This window comes from Hypomesus nipponensis, chromosome 1 (assembly GCF_054491055.1).
Source record: "Hypomesus nipponensis isolate SF chromosome 1, ASM5449105v1, whole genome shotgun sequence".
Taxonomy (NCBI): domain Eukaryota; kingdom Metazoa; phylum Chordata; class Actinopteri; order Osmeriformes; family Osmeridae; genus Hypomesus; species Hypomesus nipponensis.
The window spans coordinates 4,092,501-4,115,000 of NC_140361.1; the positions used below are offsets into that span (position 1 = coordinate 4,092,501).

At 49.6% G+C, this 22,500-nt stretch overlaps 1 protein-coding gene across 2 annotated transcripts in view; it reads left to right on the forward strand.

The window, feature by feature from the left end:
* LOC146302079 (gamma-aminobutyric acid receptor subunit beta-2-like) overlaps nucleotides 1–16,170 on the forward strand; it is a 28,950-nt gene extending 12,780 nt beyond the window's left edge. The window contains exons 4-10 of one of the 2 annotated variants that reach the window (XM_084701093.1): nucleotides 880–1,100; nucleotides 9,024–9,106; nucleotides 10,224–10,361; nucleotides 11,288–11,440; nucleotides 13,534–13,778; nucleotides 14,325–14,465; nucleotides 15,787–16,170. In XM_084701093.1, the coding sequence (XP_084557219.1) occupies nucleotides 880–1,100; nucleotides 9,024–9,106; nucleotides 10,224–10,361; nucleotides 11,288–11,440; nucleotides 13,534–13,778; nucleotides 14,325–14,465; nucleotides 15,787–16,140 (1,335 nt within the window). In that variant the 3' untranslated portion in view covers nucleotides 16,141–16,170. The remainder of the gene's footprint in view (nucleotides 1–879; nucleotides 1,101–9,023; nucleotides 9,107–10,223; nucleotides 10,362–11,287; nucleotides 11,441–13,533; nucleotides 13,779–14,324; nucleotides 14,466–15,786) is intronic. The other variant, XM_084701164.1, reaches the window with a different exon arrangement.
* The last annotated feature ends 6,330 nt before the right edge of the window (nucleotides 16,171–22,500 follow it).

Sequence of the window (22,500 nt, forward strand, 5' to 3'; positions counted from 1 at the left end):
CCAGCTGGGATGTAGAAGGTTTAAAAGCAAGGTATTGTCATCATAAACCAGAGAGTGGCTTCAACCAAGTGGAAGCAGACCTTTTTAGTGTGAGACTGTACCCAGACAGCTGAGAAAGTCTAACCCCCCCCCCATACACAAACACACGCACACAGGCACGCACACGAGCACACACACGTGCCTTACTGGCCCTGGGTCTTTCTGCTCTCAGCTCCTGCTGCCCTCAGTGAGGACAGTGCCCTTTCAGACCCAGAAGCTTCCCCCTGACCTCTCACCAGACTCACCACGCTGTCTCCCATATGCAGCACAGCCTGGGGTGTGCGGCAGGCAAGGCCCCCCCCCCCCCCCCGTGTGAGAACGTTGTACGTATTAGAATGCATTTATGTTCCATTCCATTTGTTTTATATTGTCCTGCACATCTTCTTGAAGCCTCGTTCGAATCTCCGTCTGTCCATCCGTCATCGTACCCGTCGGCGTTGTAATTTTCTCTTGAATTACCACAGACCCCTGAATCAGATGCTTATCAGCCAGTCATAATCCACGCTCATAAAGATGGCGTCTAGGCGCTGGGAAAGGACGAGCCTGATGAGAGCAGCGTTTATCTTCTTACAGTGAAATGTGGGTTTATTGTTAGATAAGCTGTTCCATCTGGTACAGTACATGTGGTTTTTTTCCCAACTCTCAAAGACCAGACTTTCCACCTCATGTTTCTCGGTCCTCCTTGCGCCGTCTTTGGAGGGGAAGCCGAGGAAAAGCAACGTTACTGGTGCATTTAATAGGCCCCGCTCTAAAATGGAGATTGGGGTTTCTCCAAACCAGCTGTTGGTCCTAATTCTGTGGTCTTCTCTCCTCCTCTCTTTGTCTCCTCTCCCCCTCCAGGACTACACGTTGACCATGTACTTCCAGCAGGCGTGGAGAGACAAGCGTCTGTCCTACTCTGAGATCGCCCTCAACCTCACGCTGGACAACCGCGTGGCCGACCAGCTCTGGGTGCCCGACACCTACTTCCTGAACGACAAGAAGTCCTTCGTACACGGCGTGACGGTCAAGAACCGGATGATCCGTCTGCACCCGGATGGAACCGTGCTCTACGGTCTGAGGTACGTCCGCCTGCGGTCCGCGTCGATATCCACTGTCGACCGATCAGTCGTGCGTACTGTAGTTTAACTTGAGGAACTGCCCTCCTCCGGAGGAGGCCTTACCTGGCTGGTCCTAGATATGGACGCTGCTGGCAGAGAGCCCAAACTCTATGTCTTAGTCTGTTTGCTCTGGTCACCGTTCACCGCGACATTGAGAGTCCTCTGATCGTGATCAATATCTGCTATTGATCGTCTGTCCTCAGGGCTGAGTCAGTGCAGTAAGGAGATCTGATGTGTGTGAGAAATCAGCCCAGAGTTTGTAACCTGTGGTTCCTCCTCTTCCTCCTCCGAATCTACGTTTGGTCACGACAACACACGCTGCGTTACCCTGCTAAGGACTCCCTCCATGTTCCCCTGTCCTCCGATGACTATCAATATTAATAATGGATCGCTTCTGATCAATAATAAAGTAGTGTGGTACAAAGAGGAAAATGTGTGATTGTAGGCCCAGGCTCTACCCACGTAGAAAACATCTTTTTGTGATGTTGGTCTCTGGTGCTTCTAAGAAGATTGTCATCCATTATTGATAGCAGTCATAATCAATAATGTAGCAGTTCAATAGCAGCACAGGATGGTTATTTGCATTAGAGTTGCCTATTTGATTGGGATGAGGCTGCTCTAGCTGTGTGTGTGTGTGTGCGTGTGTCTGTGTGCGTGTGTGTGTGTGTGAGATGCTTGTGCAAATGATCTCAGATTAGTGTCCGTATTTAAAGCATGAGATTATTGTTGCTAATTCAAGATGTGAACATTGCAGCATTCATTTATTCTCCCTCTCCTTGTCTCTCTCTCTCCCTCCCTCCCTCTCCTTGTCTATCTCTCTCCCTCCCTCCCTCTCCTTGTCTCTCTCCCTCTCTCCCTCTCCTTGTCTCTCTCCCTCCCTCTCCTTGTCTCTCTCTTTCCCTCTCTCCCTCTCCTTGTCTCTCTTCCTCCCTCCCTCTCCTTGTCTCTCTCCCTCTCTCCCTCTCCTTGTCTCTCTCCCTCCCTCCCTCTCCTTGTCTCTCTCTCTCCCTCTCTCCCTCTCTCCCTCTCCTTGTCTCTCTCCCTCCCTCCCTCTCTTTGTCTCTCTCTCTCCTTCTCTCCCTCTCCTCTCTCTCTCTCTCTCTCTCCCTCCCTCTCCTTGTCTCCCTCCCTCTCCTTGTCTCTCTCCCTCCCTCTCCGTGTCTCTCCCTCCCTCCGTCCCTCTCTCTCTCTTTCCGACATGCCCCTGTTGTATGAAGACTGCCTAAAACATTAAGTATCTGCACTGCACCAGATCTTTCATAGCAGTTTTGCCACAAAAATCAATAAATGTAATTTATAACGCTCTATTATATAAGGACTCAATTATATAAGCCAACACATGCTGTTTTCTTTTTCATCCACAACAAACAGGGAGAAAGAAGAAGGGTGCTTGAGATATGAGGGGGTGCTCTGCCTTTACGTCAGTATTGTAGAAGATGAAAAAGGACAAGATCCAGTCTGTGTATGTGTGTGTGTGCATGAGTGCGTATTGCTTAGTGTGTGTGTAACCATGGTTTACAGGAGCTCTAATACATCCATTCATAGAGGTTGAACCACATCCTAATTCCATGAATTTACTTGGACTCGGAAATTCTATCAAATTCTATTAGAAATGTTTTGGTTCTCCTAAGCCTTTGTACACATACTGTGTACTGGTATAGGAGAGTAGTTGATGCTAGTATCTCGGTAGTAATGGTAGTTGATGCTAGCATCTGGGTAGTATTGGTTGTTGATGCTAGTATCTGGGTAGTATTGGTAGTTGATGCTAGTATCTGGGTAGTATTGGTAGTTGATGCTAGTATCTGGGTAGTATTGGTAGTTGATGCTAGTATCTGGGTAGTATTGGTAGTTGATGCTAGTATCTGGGTAATATTGGTAGTTGATGCTAGTATCTGGGTAGTATTGGTAGTTGATGCTAGTATCTGGGTAGTATTGGTAGTTGATGCTAGTATCTGTGTAGTATTAGTAGTTGATGCTAGTATCTGGGTAGTTTTAGTAGTTGATGCTAGTATCTGTGTAGTATTAGTAGTTGATGCTAGTATCTGTGTAGTATTAGTAGTTGATGCTAGTGTGTCCAGACGCGACCTGCTGCCACAGTCAGCATGAGCAGCTGCCTGTGAGCTCAGAGTGCTCTGGCCCACATACCTGTAGAGACGAACCTTCTGTCTGGAACAGCAGGATACCAGGAGAGAGAGGGTGGGCAGAGGGGGTTGGAGAGAGAGAGAGAGAGAGAGAGAGAGAGAGAGAGAGAGAGAGAGAGAGAGAGAAGGGGAGGAGACAGAGGAGGAGAGGGAGGAGGAGGGAAGGAGAGGGAGGAGGAGGGAGGAGTGATAGGAGGAGGAAATGAGAGATACAGTAGGAGGGAGGACAGAGAGGCGAGAGAAAAGGAGGGAGGAAGGAAGGAAGGAGGAGAGATAGAGAGGACAGAGAGGAGGAGGAGGGAAGGAGAGGGAAGGGAAGGGTAAGGGAGAGAGGAGACAGCAGCTCCACTTTGCTGATTGAACTGATATTAACATTCCACCTGGGGAATACCAGAAGGGTGAAATGTTGTGTGGTTTGCACAAAATGTCGGAGCACTGTGTCTGAGGACGTGCATGTTTGTGTTTCTGCCTGTGTGTGCTATTTTCAGGTGTGTGTGTGCATCCTTGTTATTTTGTGTGTGTGTGTTTGCTCCTTACTCCCTGGATTGGCTGCTTACTAGTCTTGCCAAATCCTTCAGTCACCAGGAGGGGCTGAATACTAACACAGTGGTGCTGGCAGCAGACCACTATCAGAGAGAAGCAGCCTGATCTAATTATCAGACCCTGAACAAGCTGAGCCAATAACACAGGAGAGGAGAGGAGAAAAGAGGGGAGGAGAGGAGAGGAGAGGAGGGGAGGGGAAAGGAGAGGAGGGGAGAGGAGAGGAGGGGAGGAGAGGAGGAGAGGAGGGGAGAAGAGGAGAGGGGAGGAGAGGAGAGGAGAGGAGAGGAGAGGAGGGGAGGAGAGGAGGGAAGAAGAGGAGAGGAGAGGAGAGGAGAGGAGAGGAGGAGAGGAGAGGAGAGGAGAGGAGGGGAGAAGAGGAGAGGGGAGGAGAGGAGAGGAGAGGAGAGGAGAGGAGAGGAGGGGAGGGGAGAGGAGAGGAGAGGAGAGGAGGAGAGGAGGGGAGAAGAGGAGAGGGGAGGAGAGGAGAGGAGGGGAGGGGAGGGGAGGGGAGGGGAGGGGAGGGGAGAGGAGAGGAGAGGAGAGGAGAGGAGAGGAGAGGAGAGGAGAGGAGAGGAGGGGAGGAGAGGAGAGGAGAGGAGGGGAGAAGAGGAGAGGGGAGGAGAGGAGGGGAGAAGAGGAGAGGGGAGGAGAGGAGAGGAGAGGAGGGGAGGGGAAGTATCTCAACTTCTCTGTCAATACCATCCATCCAAACTTAGCCCAGCCTTCTCCATCTCCACTTCAATCAATGCTCAGAAAATCCTCTGTTTGGATGGTTGATACAGGGACATTTTGAAGGAGAACATCAGCTAGAAACTTGAAACTTACAATGTTACCACCCAACCATGCCCCCCATTCTCCTACTAGAGTTAGAGATCACACTGTCAACCTCCTTGCTGCTCTGCCAGTACAGTTTGTTGTGTGTGTGTGTGCACGTGTCCATGTGTGAGTGTTTGTGTGTGTGTGTGTTTGTGTGTGTGATCCAGATCCTCTGACTTTGTGGGGCCAGCAGCTTCACTGTGGAGCCAGAACGGAAGTTGCCTCTATGCCTTTCTGCCTCTCTGCCTTTCTGCCTCTCTGCCTTTCTGCCTCTCTGCCTTTCTGCCTCTCTGCCATTCTGCCTCTCTGCCTTTCTGCCTCTCTGCCTTTCTGCCTCTCCACTCTGACGGCTTCATCAATTTATGATTGCCTCCCGACAAATCCAATGCTACGCTCCGCATCAAATTATCACAAGATGTTCCTTATTTTTGTTTTCCATGCCGGCTGTTTATTTTAGAGAAACCTTTAGAAGAATCTTAACCTAACTGGCACATCTCTGCACCCGTACTCTTTCTTTCTCTCTCTCTCTCTCTCTCTCTCTCTCTCTCTCTCTCTCTCTCTCTCTCTCTCTCTCTCTCTCTCTCTCTCTCCTCTCTCTATCCTCTCTCTCCCCCTCTCCCTCCCTCTCTCTCTCTCTCTCTCTCTCTCTCTCTCTCTCTCTCTCTCTCTCTCTCTCTCTTAACCCGTCACTTTATCTCTTCCTCTTTAACACTAGCTTTTTTTTCTCTTGTTTGCTTTCTCTCTCTAACCCTCTCTTTCTCTCTCTAACCCTCTCTTTTTCTTTCTAGCGCTTTATCACTTTGTCTCGAACCCTCTCTCTTTCTCACTCTAACTCTCTGTCACCCTCCTTCATTCCCTCTCCCTCCCTATCTCACTCCCTCCCACTCCCAGTCTCGAACCCTCTCTCACTCCCCTCCCTCTCCCTGTCTACCTCCCCCTCTCTCTCCCCTTCCATCTCTCCCTCCCTCCCTTTCCCAGTCTCTCCCTCTCTCTCCCTCTCCATCTCTCCCTCACTCCTATTCCCTGTCTCTCTCCCCCTCCCTCTCTCCCTCCCTCTCTCTCTCTCTATTTGTAGTCAGCCCCACTTCACTGTAGCTTCCTCTCCAGATGAGATTCAGAGTGTGGAAGCTGCTGGTTGCCGTGTTACAGCACGACCGGCCATAAACAAGGTCATTTGGAATAAAGGTGCACTGGCTGCCTTAGGGGCTCTGCATTCACACAGTCACATACACACACACACAAACACACAAACAAACACACACAAACATAGACCCACACGAACACAGACACACACACACACACACACACAACAACAACACAACCTGGTATGAACTGTGGGAAAGCATGGAAACAACAAAACAGTCTGTTTTTAGCCTTGTGAGCTCAGAGCAGGTTTGTCTGGTACTGCAACATGTCTGGACTGGGCAGACAACACTGTACGGATGTGTCGCCACACGCTACATGTTATCATATGTACGGCTCTCTCCAAAGTCCAGTTCTCTTTTTTTTTTTTCTTTTTTTTTTTTAACTTTTTATTGAAGCATTTTAAACATTTTACATAACATAACATTTCCTGACATATTACTTGTCGTAAGTGACATCATAATAAGCATCAAAAGTACAGAAGTATTAACAATATTAATAACAACAAAATCAACGATGGCTAACTAAGATGTATCAAAGAGGAAGTCCTCTTTCCAACAGTATTCTATCCCATTACCCCACCCATCAGACACCCAAGTATCGTGGAATACAGGTCCCCAAAGTCCTGTTTTCACGAGCATTTCCTCTCTATCCTACATAATGAAGGTGTTCTTTGTAGCGTTGGCTAAGGAGGAACATCGAGTTAGTTACTACAGAAAGGGAACAGGTGTTTGGACTTGGACCTATCTTTCCTCTTTCACAGCTATCTAACCTGTGAGCAGCAGGATCTGAGAGAGGGAGGGGCAGGGAGGGAGGGAGGGAGGAAGGGGAGGGCCAGGAGAGAACTTGATGGAATGATTAGAGAGAGACATAGGGAGCGAAGGAACAAAGGAGGGTGAGAGCAGGAGGGAGGGACACACACAGAGAGAGAGAGAGAGAGAGAGAGACAGAGAGAGAGAGAGGGACACAGAGAGGGACACAGAGAGAGAGGGACACACAGAGAGAGGGAGGGACACAGAGAGAGAGGGAGGGACACAGAGAGAGAGAGAGAGAGAGAGAGAGAGAGAGAGAGAGAGAGAGGGAGGGACACACAGAGAGAGAGAGAGAGAGAGAGAGAGAGAGAGAGAGAGAGAGAGAGAGAGAGAGAGAGAGAGAGAGAGAGAGAGAGAGAGAGAGAGAGAGAGAGGGAGGGACACAGAGAGAGAGGGAGGGAGGTTATGAGACCTGAGAAGGGGACAGATGTCTGGGGTTCCGGTCTCTCAGCCACGGCGGGGGTAAGCCAACATCGACGCAGCCGGAAGCTCGACGCAAGTCTCCTCAGACAAAAGCTGGGAGACTTCTGCTGATGATGTAGGTGGCTAAAAATAGCCTGGTATTTTTAACCCTGCCATCTTGGCCTGATTTCCACATCTCCCCTGTCTTTCTGACGCTGTGTGGTGATGGAGGGCTGGTGTGGACTGGGGGGCTGGCTGGTTGGTTAAAGGAATGGAGTTAGACTGTGCGTGTGTGGGTGTAAGTGTGTGTGTGTGTGTGTGTGTAAGAGAGAGAGACAGAGGCAAAGCTAGGACAACCGACTGTGGGACTCCCGTGTCATTCCCTCAGTGGAGTACGGCCCTGTTAACTGACTTACATAAGAGAAGGAGAGAGAGAGAGAGAGAGAGAGAGAGAGAGAGAGAGAGAGAGAGAGAGAGAGAGAGAGAGAGAGAGAGAGAGAGAGAGAGAGAGAGAGAGAGAGAGAGAGAGAGAGAGAAAATTAAGGGAAAGGGTACAGAGAGAGGGGGGAGAGAGAGAGATGGGGGGGGGGGGAAGCGGAAAGAGAAAAATGTTTTTACGTTCTCAGAAATGAATTCCCAGACTGGCTCTCGCAGTGCCCAGGGGGTCACAGTATATTATGTGGAAGGATTTCAGATTAACTTGTGTAGTTAATTATTTAAGATAAGGCACTCTTCAAGATGGCCTTGTTCAGGTTGTTGGGGAACATGGTAACGATTTAAACCATCGATCGCTTCACTGCCTTCTGTGAAATAACCATCCATTAAACGTATATTATAGATGTGTGGATTTATTATTTACTTCTCATTTATCCAACCATAAAATACTTAGATTTGATTAAGATGGGGGGGTCAGATGGCTGAGAGGTTAGGGAATCGGGCTATTCATCAGAAGGTTGCCAGTTAGATTCCTGGCCGTGCCAAATTACGTTGTGTCCTTGGGAAAGGCACTTCACCCTACTTGCCTTGGAGGGAATGTCCCTGTACTTACTGTAAGTCACTGTGGATAAGAGTGTCTGCTAAATGACTAAATGTAATGTAACTGTAATGGAAGATCTGTGGACAGATATTGACAGACAAATCACTATTGATCGATTTGTTTCTGATGAGTCTTCTGAGAGAGTGGACAGCCTTGATGGGTAGCATCGATTTAACGGGTGAGCGTTGGTCCTGGCCTGATGTTGGGTGTCTGGAGCAGCCTGCTGAACTCGAGGGAGCTAGAAGAAGACTTGCTCAGACAAGCTGTAGCCGAGGTCCTAAACGAGGCTTCACCCTATAGGCCTGCTCTGCGCTCACTCTGTCAGACCACAGGCCCACTGGCCCGGCTACGCCACGCTGTTTGTATGATGCTATCATGGTTCACATCAGTCAGCAGCCCTGTGGGGTTCAGGTCCTCTCAGTAACCACACTCCATCAGCAACCAGTCTACGGGAGAGAGAGAGAGAGAGAGAGAGAGAGAGAGAGAGAGAGAGAGAGAGAGAGAGAGAGAGAGAGAGAGAGAGAAGGGGGGGGAGAGTGAGAGGGGGGAGAGAGGGGGGGGGAGAGTGAGAGGGGGGAGAGAGAGGGGGAGGGGAAGAGGGAGAGGGGGGAGAGTGAGAGGGGGAGAGAGGGGGGGGAAGAGGGAGAGGAAAAGGGAGAGAGACAGAGAGGAAAGAATTTAGGGAGCCTGAAGGGGCCTGTTGTTTTTGCCAACCCATCTCTCTTCCTCTCTCCCTCTCTCTCTCTCTCTCTCTCTCCTCTCTCTCTCTCTCTCTCTCTCTCTCTCTCTGGTTTCTTCTGCCTTGGTCAGTTTGTCGTGTGGAGAAGCTAACTGTCTCGCACACACAGGCAGCAGAGATGTGGCCGGGTGTAGATGGTGTGGGCCCGCTAGCCACTTCCTCTCTGATCACGATGAACAGTGAACACTGATAGGAGATGCTAAACGGCGACTCAATTGATAGGTCAACTGATATGACTGTGTGTGTGAACAGGATCACCACCACGGCTGCCTGTATGATGGATCTGCGTCGCTACCCTCTAGACGAGCAGAACTGCACCCTGGAGATCGAGAGCTGTGAGTACCGTAACCCTGGACAACCGACCCCCCCTGATGATGTCACACGCCCCCCTTGTTCCATACATTGCTACATCTCCAAGATGCCCGCTAATCAAATCATCCTCTGTATTGTGCTTCATTCTCTCTCTCTCTCTCTCTCTCTCTCTCTCTCTCTCTCTCTCTCTCTCTCTCTCTCTCTCTCTCTCTCTCTCTCTCTCTCTCTCTCTCTCTCTCTCTCTCTCTCTCTCTCTCTCTCTCTCTCTCTCTCTCTCTCTCTCTCTCGGGGCTGACATAACCTCCCTCCCTGGATGAGGGCAGTGATGTAATAGGTTGACAGACTAGTGTCTGAATATCTGCAGAGTTGGAGACAATGGCCTTGAACAAATGGACTTGATCGAAACTGAGTGACCAGCAGCTCTCCCCTTCTCTTCCCTCCATCCCTCCCTCCCTCTCTACATCCCTCCATCCCACTAGCCTTAGCCCAGTCCTGTCGTAGAGTGTAGTATATCCAAGTGTGCACGAGGGTAGTAGTAGCATAGTGTGACTGGGCGGTGTGCTGGGGCTGCATAGTGTGACTGGGCTGAACCCAGCAGTTAAGCAGTCCCTCCCAGACCACCGGGGTGACCACGCCCAGCTAAGATGCTCCCGCCCTCTCCTCTCTGTCTCTTCTCCTCCTTCTTGTCTTCCTCCTCTTCCTCGTCTTCACCTGAATGTCACAGGCAAAAGGAGTAAAGAATTACGTCTTCATTTTTTGGGGGGAAAATCAAAGGCTCCCAGTTTAATTATTCATCAGATCTAAATAGGTCACTGGCTCTTATTATGTATAGAGGCAGACAAAGTGGAGCAGAGCACAGAGAAGCCTAGCAAGCTCCACATGACACACACACACTCACACCAACAGAAGGGTCTCTCTGTGGTCTGTCTCCATGTGTACACGGTGAAAGTCAGCCAGCTGCCTCTGTGCCTCACTCCGGTCCTGGAGTCAGTCTGCCTCCACACAGACCCCCCCCACCCCCCCCATGGAGGAAGAGACTGAAAGATCATATTGCAAATTTAACAGTGTATGAGTCTAATTATCTTGCCCTCATGTTCCATGTCTCTATGTCTTCTATTGTATTCTTTCCTCCCCATGCAGATGGCTACACTACTGATGACATTGAGTTCTACTGGCGTGGAGGGGACGGAGCGGTGTCTGGTGTTGACAGGATAGAGCTTCCCCAGTTCTCCATCGTGGACCACAAACTCACCTCCACCAACGTGGTCTTCTCCACAGGCAAGACACTGACAGCCTCAGTTACATTTGGTCATTTAGCAGACGCTCTTATCCAGAGCGACTTACAGTAAATACAGCGACATTCCCCCCCGAGGCAAGCAGGGTGAAGTGCCTTGCCCAAGGACACAACGTAATTTGGCACAGCGGGGAATCGATCCGGCAACCTTCTGATTACTAGCCCGACACCCTCATCGCTCAGCCATCAGTTACTAACTATAGTGCAGTTTATGCTACGTCTGTGTTTGGTACTAGTGCTAGTGCCCGCTATGCTTCCTCATTTTGCGTAGTATTTATCAAACCTGGCACCCATCAGGCAATCAGCGCATACTCCGCCCTCGAGAGTAATTTGCGCGCCTCTAAAAGAACATTGAGCTCGCACATTTTTTATCATGGATCTTCCTATGGGAAAAAGAAATCGCAAGCTCAAATGTAGTGACGTGTATGAAGTAACAGCAAACCTGAACATATTATAGGGCAGAACATGTATTCATTTCACAGACGCTTTTATCCAAAGCGAATTCCAAGTGAGAGCTTTACAAAAGTGCATAGGTCAATGATCATAAACAACGCGATAGCCCCAAAAACATTGCGGGTAACCAAAACATGAAGCAAACGAACATGAAGCCCAAGTGTGCCCTGTTTGTAAATATCCCGCGTCGTTAAGTCATTCTTTGCGAACAATTGGGATACTTCCAAAGTGCTTGATTTGTTTTTTGGACCCAGGGCTGTCAAACTCCTTATTTATATCCCTGTCTGTCTGTCTGTCTGCCTGTCTGCCTGTCTCTCTGTTTGCCTGTCTGTCTCTCTGTTTGTCTGTCTGTCTGCCTGTCTGCCTGCCTGTCTGTCTGTCTGTCTGTCTGTCTGTCTGTCTGTCTGTCTGTCTGTCTGCCTGTCTGTCTGTTTGCCTGTCTGTCTGTCTGTTCCAGGCTCTTATCCACGTCTGTCTCTGAGCTTCAAGCTGAAGAGGAACATCGGTTACTTCATCCTGCAGACCTACATGCCCTCCATCCTGATCACCATCCTGTCCTGGGTCTCCTTCTGGATCAACTACGACGCTTCTGCTGCCAGGGTGGCCCTGGGTACGAGGCCTCAGCCTCAGCCTCTCCCCTCACCCTCTCCACAACCGCCTCCCCTCAACCTCTCCTCACCCCCCTCCCTGTCACAAAACCCTGTTACTTCCTCCTATCCGTCCTGCATGTGAACCATGGTGTAGCTGATAGGGTGATGGGCTAAATGTTTACTCCTTCCTGATGACTAAATGTATGACTCACTCACAGAGGAGAGCTCAGCTCGACCTTGAAACATGCTGCCTGTCTGTTGGTCTGTTTGTTTGTCTGCCTGCCTGCCTACCTGTCGGTCGTTCTGTCGGTCTGTCAGCCTGTCTGTCAGCCTGTCTTAAACATGTTGTTGGTGAAGCTGTAGCTTTCTAAGAAGCTCCTTCTTAAGCATACATAACCAAACATGCCAAGAAACACACGCATACGCAAACAGAAGCCAAGAAACTCACCAGCACACGCATGCTCCCACACACACGCACAAACACCAGTGCCAGAACATGTTGCCAGAGGAAAAAGGTTGAGGCGAGATCGATGCTCAGTGCGCGGGTCCAGTGCTGGGGAGGAGGGACGGGATTTAAGCTTCCTGTGAGCTCCTTGGTCCTCATCTCTTTCCAGAACCGCAGCACTGGAACCCTAATGTTGCCAGAGCCACCACAGCACTCACAGGGCCTATAGTGGAGGAGACATCCACAGGGAGGGAGGGGGGAGGGGAGGAGGGGGGAGGAGGCCCGGAGACAGCAGGACACAGGTCTGGGGCATGGAAACAGACGTTGCTGGAAAATAAGAGGGAGGAGGAGACAGAGAGAGTGAGAGAGAGAGACAGACAGAGAAAGAGCTGGAGAGAGAGAGAGAGAGAGAGAGAGAGAGAGAGAGAGAGAGAGAGAGAGAGAGAGAGAGAGAGAGAGAGAGAGAGAGAGAGAGAGAGAGAGAGAGAGAGAGAGAGAGAGAGAGAGAGAGAGAGAGAGAGAGAGAGAGAGAGAGAGAGAGAGAGAGAGAGAGAGAGAGAGAGAGAGAGAGAGAGAGAGAGAGAGAGAGAAGGGGGGAGAGTGAGAGGGGGGAGAGCAGAAGACAGACAGAGACATTCCCCAGTGCTCCAGTGCAGAGTTATTTATAATGCGTGTGAATCTGACCAAATGCAGATTGTGCATGCAGATGACTAACGTATCAAGCACAATGGGTGTATGTCCATAAGAGCAGGTGAATCGTGCTGTGATAAGAACAGATGGTTGGAAGGGCTTTTCATTCTGCCCACATGATCAGATCTGTGCTCTGATTGGATAGACACCCAGATCCCTCCTCCGTAGACACACATACACTCACACACATACACACATGCGTACCTAAAAACACACACAACACTCCTTCTTCATAACCATGTTTTCTGCTAATTTGTTACATGTTTTGCACGTGCTGTCAGAATCACTCTGTCATTTCACCTAAGGAATGGTGTCAGGTGTTTGTCTTTAAAGGAAATAACAAGGTTTTTATCTGTTATCTAATCATTATGAGCGGCTGACGTGCTGTGCATTGTAGTGTGAGCACCGGAGACCCCTGTTCTAACCCAACCACGAGACTGCTGTGTGTGATGATGTTTGTTGTGTTGTATGCACTCTAAACACATAACGCTGAGCGTTTACAGTAACTGCTTGTTTAGGACCCTTTTTATTGAATGGACAGAATATCAGATGTCCTAGCTTTAACCCTCGCTCTAGCCCTAGTGCTAGCCTTAGTCCTAACCCTAGCCCTATCCTTAGCCCTTGTCCTTGCCTTAATCCTGTCCTTAGCCTTAACCTTAGTCCTAACCCTAGCTCTATCCTTAGCCCTAGCAATAGCCCTACTCCTACCCCCATTCTTACATTCAGCCCTCAGCCCACCCTAGTCCTAGCAACCAGCCCTCGGCCCACCCTAGTCCTAGCAACTAGCCCTCGGCCCACCCTAGTCCTAGCAACCAGCCCTCAGCCCACCCTAGTCCTAGCAACCAGCCCTCGGACCACCCTAGTCCTAGCAACCAGCCCTCGGCCCACCCTAGTCCTAGCAACCATCCCTCGGCCCACCCTAGTCCTAGCAACCATCCCTCGGCCCACCCTAACCCTGGATCGCCCTCTGTGCTCCAGGGATCACCACGGTGCTCACCATGACCACCATCAACACTCACCTGAGGGAAACCCTCCCCAAGATCCCCTACGTGAAGGCCATCGACATGTACCTGATGGGCTGCTTCGTGTTCGTCTTCCTGGCCCTGCTGGAGTACGCCTTCGTCAACTACATCTTCTTCGGCCGCGGGCCGCAGAGGCAGAAGAAGGCGGCGGAGAAAGCAGCCACGGCCAACAACGAGAAGATGAGGCACGACCCCAACAAGGTGCGCGAGGGCGAGAAGGCCCTTCTGGGGAAAGGGATGTTTTTGAAAGGTTTTGTGTGGCGGGTTGGTTAACACGTGTCTTTGGCTGACATCGTAGCACCATAGAGGAGCTGTGTGTCTCCCTAAGGTCAATGTGATGCTGTGATCTATGTGTGTGTGTGTGTGTGCGTCCTGCCCAGTAGCCCTCAGGGCTTCTGGTTGTCCTCTTCTCTCAGGTGTACTCATGTGTGTCGACCAAACATCAGACTGCTGCTTCATGGTCTCCTAGACCACCAGAGTGTCTGGCCACGGCGAATGTAGCGATCACTAATGATTGGCTCCCACTCGCTCGCTTTCTTACTCTGTGTCTCTTGAAGGGCAAGGCGTCTTGGACAAAAAAACGAAACTTTAAAAAAAATGTCATTGGCTGTAGTCCAACAAGCCTTTTCCTTTTCCAGTTTGTATTCAGCTCATGATAAAGTTAGCTGTAACAGAAACTATCCTTGTGAGTGTGGCAAGCTGCACGTTTCCCCCCCAAGTAACAGTGCTGATTTTGTATGCTTGCAGTGGATGATGGGAAATGTAGTTCAGAGAGATGATGATCTGTATGCCAGAATGAAACAGAGGGAAATTGACGCGTATGACTCGCTCTGGGATCCCATCTTTGTGGACGATGCCGCATTAGGAGTAGTCGAACAGAGAACCAAGGTACTGGAGGTTTTGAAAGTCAAAACTTTAATAACAAAAATGTCATCAATCTGAATCAACACCAGATCAGAGGAAAATGCTGTGGTAGATTTTCCTTTTTTTTTGTGCATTTCTTTGATTTTCTGTAGATTTTTTATTAAGGCAAACTTTGATCATCCACTCCCACCATTGTGTTCTCTCCCCTTTCTTGGTTTTCATGCTTTTTTCCTGACAAACACAACTCGTAGGATCATTCAGCTCTAAGCGTCTGCAGGATCTCAGAACTAGTTTCAGTCAAGTCGAGGACCGTTAAACGGATGGGAAAACAACAGGATATGTATGGACAGACTAAGACACAGGCGTGTGCTAACTGTAAGATATTGTTAAAGGTAACTCTGGTATGAGACACAACGACTCTCAAAGGTCATTTATATCTCCTCAAATGACGAGTTAGCAATTGAGAGAAAATAAAAACGGCAGCAAATAGACCTCTCAGACTGAAGATGAGATGGGAGGGAGAAAAATATTATTTTCATTTTGATGAGTAGGGTCAAATGAGCTAGAGGCTTGCGTCTGAATTAGATACGTGAGAATAACACCGGCAGATATCAGATTGTTTGTTTTTTGGGGGGCGGGTAAACAAAATAGCTTTCCTTTAGAATTGTTTGTTTTTTAAGACACGTCAGGCTATGGATGAAGAAACGTCAATCCTTCAGTCTGTCTCTCCTGGCCTGCCCTGATCCTTAAACCTCTCCTACTCCATCTTTGCAAAGCCTTCCCTGTGTCTCTCAACCTTATCCTCTCACATTTTACTCCTTTCTTTGATTTACATTTATTTACTTGGTTTGTCTTGTGAGTTTTAGATAGAATTTTAACCACCACTTGGTTGAAATTCTGAGATGACAATGAAGATGTTTTGTTCTGTGAGAGTTCTAGTTGTGAAGTTCTTTGTCACTTTGCTGGATTGAAAGCTCACTCAGCTTTATTTGAATGTTAGATATTCACAAACACAGTTCCAATTATTATTCTTAATAATAATAATCATTATTATTTGTGATAGAAGGAGGGAATTTATAGCTACAATGTCACTGAGAGTAAAACACATTTGCACTTCCCATCAAATACACTGCTCCATCATGTTTTAAGTAAAGAAAGCTGAATAAAACAAAGGCCTCCTAAAGGTCATATGCAAACTGTTCTTGACACTATAAGTGCAAAATAGTGATAACAAAAACAACCTTTAAATATAAACAACTCAAGATGACCTTTTTTTTCCCCCCCCCGGCCTTTTCATTTATTCACTTCCTCTCACGGCCCCGCCTCTCTTCCCATCCTCCTACAGATGACCCCCGATGACAACATCCTGTTTGGCGTGGAGATGAAGAACGAGATGGTGGGGGCCCCTGAGCTGGGCCGAGGGCTGGGGGGGCCCGGAGACCCCCGCAACACAATGCTGGCCTACGACAGCTCCACGCTGCAGTACCGGCGCGCCGCTATGGCACGCCAGAACTACGGACACAGCGCCTTGGAACGCCACGCCCAGAAGAAGTCTCGCCTAAGGAGGAGGGCCTCCCAGCTCAAGGTCAACATCCCGGATCTGACTGACGTGAACTCTATCGACAAGTGGTCCAGGATGATCTTCCCAACTGTGTTCTCTTTCTTCAACGTGGTCTATTGGCTTTATTACGTCCACTAGAGCAGGGGGGGAGTGCGGAGACCCTCAGCTAAGAGAGAGAGAGAGAGAGAGAGAGAGAGAGTGAGAGAGAGAGTGATAGAGAGAGGATTGAGAGAGAGAGAGAGAGAGAGAGAGAGAGAGAGAGAGAGAGAGAGAGAGAGAGAGGATTGAGAGAGAGAGGATTGAGAGGGAAACAATGCACCTGCTTTTATTTTGCTGATTCATTTTAATCAATGTTTTTAGGAGGATGGAGGGACATTTCTGAAGGACTGTCTGCCAAGCCTGAAAACTTCAGTCTGTAGCGATCCGTTTTTTTAAATCTTGGAACACCGTAACCGTAACAACAGACATGACACTTTGGACGGGATATAAATGGCAGACAGGGTGCCGGTTCCAGGGTTTCAGTAATATCAGTAATATTTGTCATTAGTAGCTTACTCTCTGTGGATCAAAATATTTATGCTTGTGTTTGCATATACTTTAAGATTTCTTTTGTTTCGTATAATCTAATTACTCTGTAGCTCAGATGTGTGCATCCTGGAGAGTCCTATAGGTGATTTTAAAGGAGTGATCCTTGATAGACTATTTTCCTATAGTTACCTGTATATCACAAACATCTTTTAAAAGCATGCTTACCTTTTGAGTTCATTTGCATCTCGAACATGACAGTGGAGCACAAAAGCATTTTAGTTTTCTATACGAGCTTCTTCTTCTTCCGTGTAGCAAATGTGCTACTCTAGCTATCCTCTCCTGCAGGCCCCCTGTCTCAACACCAACGACCCAGACCAACACCCGCACCCCGCCACTGGCTGATTTCAGTCATCCAGTCATCCTGCCAGCGGGGGGCGCTGTCCTCTACACAGCATGTTCAAATGGGTCAACAAATGACACTGAAGTTTGTGATTATTTCCTTTTCGTTTTGAGAAGAGAGGAGGAGAGAGCCTTCCAGGGTTCATACGTTCTTCCACGGTGGTGTGTGCGGGGAGGAGCGAGAGAGAGGGAGCTGGGAGAGAGACTGGTTGGGGGGGGGGAGACATGAAGATGACCCTGGCCACCAGTTAATGTTCTCCCTCTGCTTTGCTGACAGGACTGAAACTACCATCAACAACATACTCTGGTTTTTACAAGAAAAAAAAAGAAAAAAAAGAGAGACACTTTTAACTCTTTGATTCTTCACTGCCAAGGGGGGATATAGTGTTAGGACGGGCTGGGCTGGTGCCAGACACTACAGAGGGACAACACTCTTCATCGCAATGAAGGTTGCTGCATTAATACTATACACCGTCATTGTCATTATAATCATCAGAATTATCGTCATCAACAGTAGAATTGAATGATAGAAGTATAAAGCATTCCATTGTGATTAATATGTTTTAAAAACTGTAGATAAAATCATGTTTTAAAGAGAGAAGAAAAAGACAAGGTCCATTTTTATATCTCAATATTCATGATATTCCTTGTAAATAATACAAATTTATTCTATTTAAGCAGGTTTTTCTTGTAAATTTTTTTTGCAGTCAAACTACTAACAGGTTATAAACGTGTTCCTTTAAGATACGGTAAAAGAAAATACTAAAAGCTTATGCTGATCGAAGAAGAAGAAAAAAAACTAACTACAAGGTTTTACCGACGACTCTGTCCTTTCTGGAGTATTTTCTCACTTGTTTTTTCCTTGTAACTGACTCCAAAAGCACCAACTTGGTTAAGCAGAAGGACCACCCAGATGAAGAACCACCCAGACACTTAAACATTCTCAGCCACTGTTCGGCCAGGTCTTGTTCACCAGAAATGACTGTGCACCGACTCGCCGACCAACACAAAAGAGTCAGACATATTTTGTATAAAGATCCTGTAAATTCCAATTGTAATATTTCATAACGATGACCATGTAAATATCTTGTGTAATGATTGTCAACAAATATGAAGATGTATCTAAATTCAATTAAAACTGAGTTCAGCCTATCACTTCCTACAGGACACACGTGTGAGGGTTTCTGTTGTGGGGGGCTGTGGGGCGGGGGCGTGTGGGGGGGCTGTGGGGGGGGGGGGGGGCGTGTGGGAGGGCTGTGGGGGGCTGGGGGGGGGGCATGTGGGGGGGGCCGTGTAGGGGGGCTGTGTGGGGGGGCCGTGTGGTTGGGGTGGGAACAGACCTCAGGAGGAATGGAACTCACGGTCTGTGGGTTGGTGTGAGAGAGAATATCAGAGCTGTGGAGGGAGGTTTTGATGGACTGAACTGTGTGGGAGTGTGCTGGGTGGAGGAGGGCTGGGAGGAGGAGGACTGGGTGGAGGAGGGCTGGGAGGAGGAGGACTGGGTGGAGGAGGGCTGGGTGGAGGAGGGCTGGGAGGAGGAGGACTGGGTGGAAGAGGGCTGGGTGGAGGAGGGCTGGGTGGAGCAGGGCTGGGAGGAGGAGGGCTGGGTGGAGCAGGGCTGGGAGGAGGAGGGCTGGGAGGAGGAGGGCTGGGAGGAGGAGGGCTGGGAGGAGGAGGACTGAGTGGAGGAGGGCTGGGGCCAGAGCAGGCAGCCTGGGGGGACATCAAGGCAGAGGAGCGTGCTCTCTCTCTAATTCCTCTATTCACTGGTCTCACAGCAGGACCACCTTCTGCAGCCCCAGGGCCTGCTGTATGCTGCATCCTCCCACCCTCTCATCCTCCCACCCTCTCATCCACTCACCCTCTCATCCTCTCACCCTCTCATCCACTCACCCTCTTATCCACCCACCCTCCCACACTCTCATCTTCTCACCCTATAATCCTCCCATCCTCTCACCCTCCCATCATCTCACCCTCTCATCCTCCCACACTCTCATCTTCTCACCCTATAATCCTCCCATCCTCTCACCCTCCCATCATCTCACCCTCTCATCCTCCCACACTCTCATCTTCTCACCCTCCCACACTCTCATCTTCTCACCCTATAATCCTCCCATCCTCTCACCCTTCCATCCTCTCACCCTCTCATCCCCTTATTTACGTAACCATCCTCTCATACACGTATTTTCTCAACCCCCAAACAGAGAAACTCTGTCTTTCCTTCTGTCCTCCCCCATCCATTCTCTCCCACTCCCTGACCCAGCCTAGTTGCATAAGCTGATGCATTTAAATACTTAATGTAGTGATGTGCTGAATAGTTAATGTTGGTAAAGAGTGTGGTTATTATTGTGTACTAATGCTGAGTTGATGTTCTGTATGATATTGGGCCTGAGGATGTGAGGAACTGATAGAAGGTCGCTCTTTTTTTCATCCCACCAAAGAAAAATCCAGTTTGAATCGAATCCTCAGAAATTCTCCTACTTGAGTCAGCATGGAACCTCATAGCTGGCCAAGAAAAATCAAGCACAAATATGGATAGAACTGAGAAGGATTTCAAACTGTAATTTTGACCCTGTTCTGGTTCCATCCATCTCCTCACTGACACTCACGGGAAGAGAGAACCACAATATATCATGTAGGAAACACAGGATGAAGAACAAAAAAAAAGGGTTCTTCATTCTCTGTGGAAGAACTCTTTAAATGTATTTGTATTTTTTTCGTTCCGGCAGACAGAGATATTAGTGGTGAGGGAAGAGGGATGAAGGGACAGCTGTGGAGCGCCGTTGCTGATTACCGGTGAAGTGTTTAGAGGGAGGAGGCTGCCACCGTCAGAGTCCAGAGTCCCACCCCAGCACAGACGCCTCAATCCCCCTGTCAGGTCCTTAAGTGGTGCTCAACCTCCACAGCCTCCACCCAGCGGAGGGCACGACAACTTCTAATTGGATGTCAAGGGTAGTCGCCAAGGAAACGTGTCTGTCTGAGCCAATCACAAGGCTGTTTGAGGCCCGGCAGGGGGAGGAAGAGGCTAAGTGGACGGCGGGAGTCCGACCGGCACTTCAGGGGCTGGAAGAAGAGTACTGGAGTGTGTGTGTGTGTGTGTGTGTGTGTGTGTGAGTGAGGAGTGAGGAGACAGAGAGATAGATTAAAGAGATAGAGAGAGAGAGTCTGTGAAAAAGAGACAGGAAGGGACAGACAGAAAAGAAGGGTGTGTGTGTGTGTGCAGGTGTGTGTGTGTGTGGGGGGGGCTTGCTCCCATGTTGGCACACCTGAACACGCCAGCGTTTAGCCAAGAACAGTGTTCCTCGGAGGAAAAGCAAAGCGTCCAGTTCAGCAGAAAGCTGTCTGTACTGAGTGATCCCAGCCCCAGGTCCCCCCTGCATGGGTGACAGTCTCTCTGCCTGTCTCTCTGCCTGTCTCTCTGCCTGTCTCTCTGTCTGTCTCTGTCTGTCTCTCTGTCTGTCTCTCTGCCTGTCTCTGTCTGTCTCTCTGCTTGTCTCTCTGTCTGTCTCTCTGCCTGTCTCTCTGCCTGTCTCTGTCTGTGTCTCTGTCTGTCTCTCTGCCTGTCTATCTGTTTGTCTGTCTCTCTGCTTGTCTTTCTGTCTCTCTCCTTGTCTCTCTGTCTGTCTCTCTGCTTGTCTCTCTGTCTCTCTCCTTGTCTCTCTGTCTGTCTGCTGTCAGAGCTGAAACAGACAGGACAGGACCTCAGTGCTGCTCTACAGTAAACAAGTTTGGTGCTAAATTGAGCCTCATTCTTTGTTCCTCCCTCCCTCCCTCTCCCCCCCCCCTCTCTATCTCTCTCTCTCTCTCCCTCCCTCCCTGCCTCTACTACTCTGGTAATAATAATCCTAATCATGACATACAATTGCCATTAAATAGTTGTGTTGATTGCGTAATAGCCCTCCTCTATCTTATCACTTCTAAAGGAAATCTATAACCACTCCCTCCCTCCCTCCCTCTCTCCCTCTCTCTCCCTCTCTCTCTCTCTCTCTCTCTCTCTCTCTCTCTCTCCCTCCCTCCCTCCCTCCCTCCCTCCCTCCCTCCCTCCCTCCCTCCCTCCCTCCCTCCCTCCCTCCCTCCCTCCCTCCCTCCCTCCCTCCCTCCCTCCCTCCCTCCCTCCCTCCCTCCCTCCCTCCCTCCCTCCCTCCTCCTTCCTCCTCTTCCATGAGTGGTGAGATGTAAAGGAAGAGAAAAAGACAGATGCTTTCAGCTTTGTGATGTTTCCATGTCACTGGAGTAATTAGACATTCACAGACCTCTGTCCTGTTCGTTCAACAGGGATGTGTGTATGTGTGTGCACATGTGTGTGTGTGTGTGTGTCGGACACATGCAGTGAGTGTTCGAGTTCACAGCTGTGCCACTGTGCTGTGTTAGTGTCAGAGTGCCAGAAAAACTATGGCAAGCATGGGCTGCCTGGGACTGTGTCTCACACACACACGCACACACACGTCACGCTACTTCCCTGCTATGTAACGTCATGGAAACACATGCAGAGGCACCATCAGCTGTACCCTGGGAGTGTCTGGGAGGAGGTTTGAATGAGGTCGAAGGAGAGGAGGAAGGAGGAGGAGGAGGGGAGAGGAGAGGAGGAGGGGAGAGGAGAGGAGGAGGGGAGAGGAAAGGAGGAGGAGGGGAGAGGAGAGGAGGAGGAGGGGAGAGGAAAGGAGGAGGGGAGAGGAAAGGAGGAGGAGGGGAGAGGATGAGGAGGAGGGGAGAGGAGAGGAGAGGAGAGGAGAGGAGAGGGGGAGAGGAGAGGAGGAGGAGGGGAGAGGAAAGGAGGAGGAGGGGAGAGGAGAGGAGGAGGAGGGGAGAGGAAAGGAGGAGGGGAGAGGAAAGGAGGAGGAGGGGAGAGGATGAGGAGGAGGGGAGAGGAGAGGAGAGGAGAGGGGGAGAGGAGAGGAGGAAAAGGGGAGAGGAGAGGAGGAGGGGAGAGGAGAGGAGAGGAGGAGGGGAGAGGAGAGGAGGAGGAGGGGAGAGCAGGGTGGGAGAGGAGAGGAGGAGGGGAGAGGAGAGGAGGAGGACGGGAGAGGAGGAGGACGGGAGAGGAGAGGAGGAGGAGGGTAGAGGAGGAGGAGGGGAGAGGAGAGGAGGAGGGGAGAGGAGAGGAGAGGAGGAGGAGGGGAGAGGAGTGGAGGAGGAGGGGAGAGGAGGAGGACGGGAGAGGAGGAGGACGGGAGAGGAGGAGGTGTTGACATGGGGGAGGGTGTGGTTAATGATCCACAGGCACTTTATCATTGATATTTATTGATGTCATCAAACCTATAACGAGTTTGGTTTATGTATAAATGAATGTGAAGGGACCTTTATGATGGGTGTATTGACCGTTACAACATACAGGCATAGTTTTCTTATCACTATCACATGTACCAACACAAACACTGACCCAGTAGGTGTGTGTGTGAATGTGTGTGTGTGAAAACAGGTTGGGCAGCCTGCTTTGGAAAAGACAGCATATGTCATCATGAGGTGGATGAAGGCTTCCAACATGCGTACCATCTGTCCAAAGACACATACACAAACACACACACACACACAGACACCTACACTAACACACTCACACAGCGTCAAGATGCA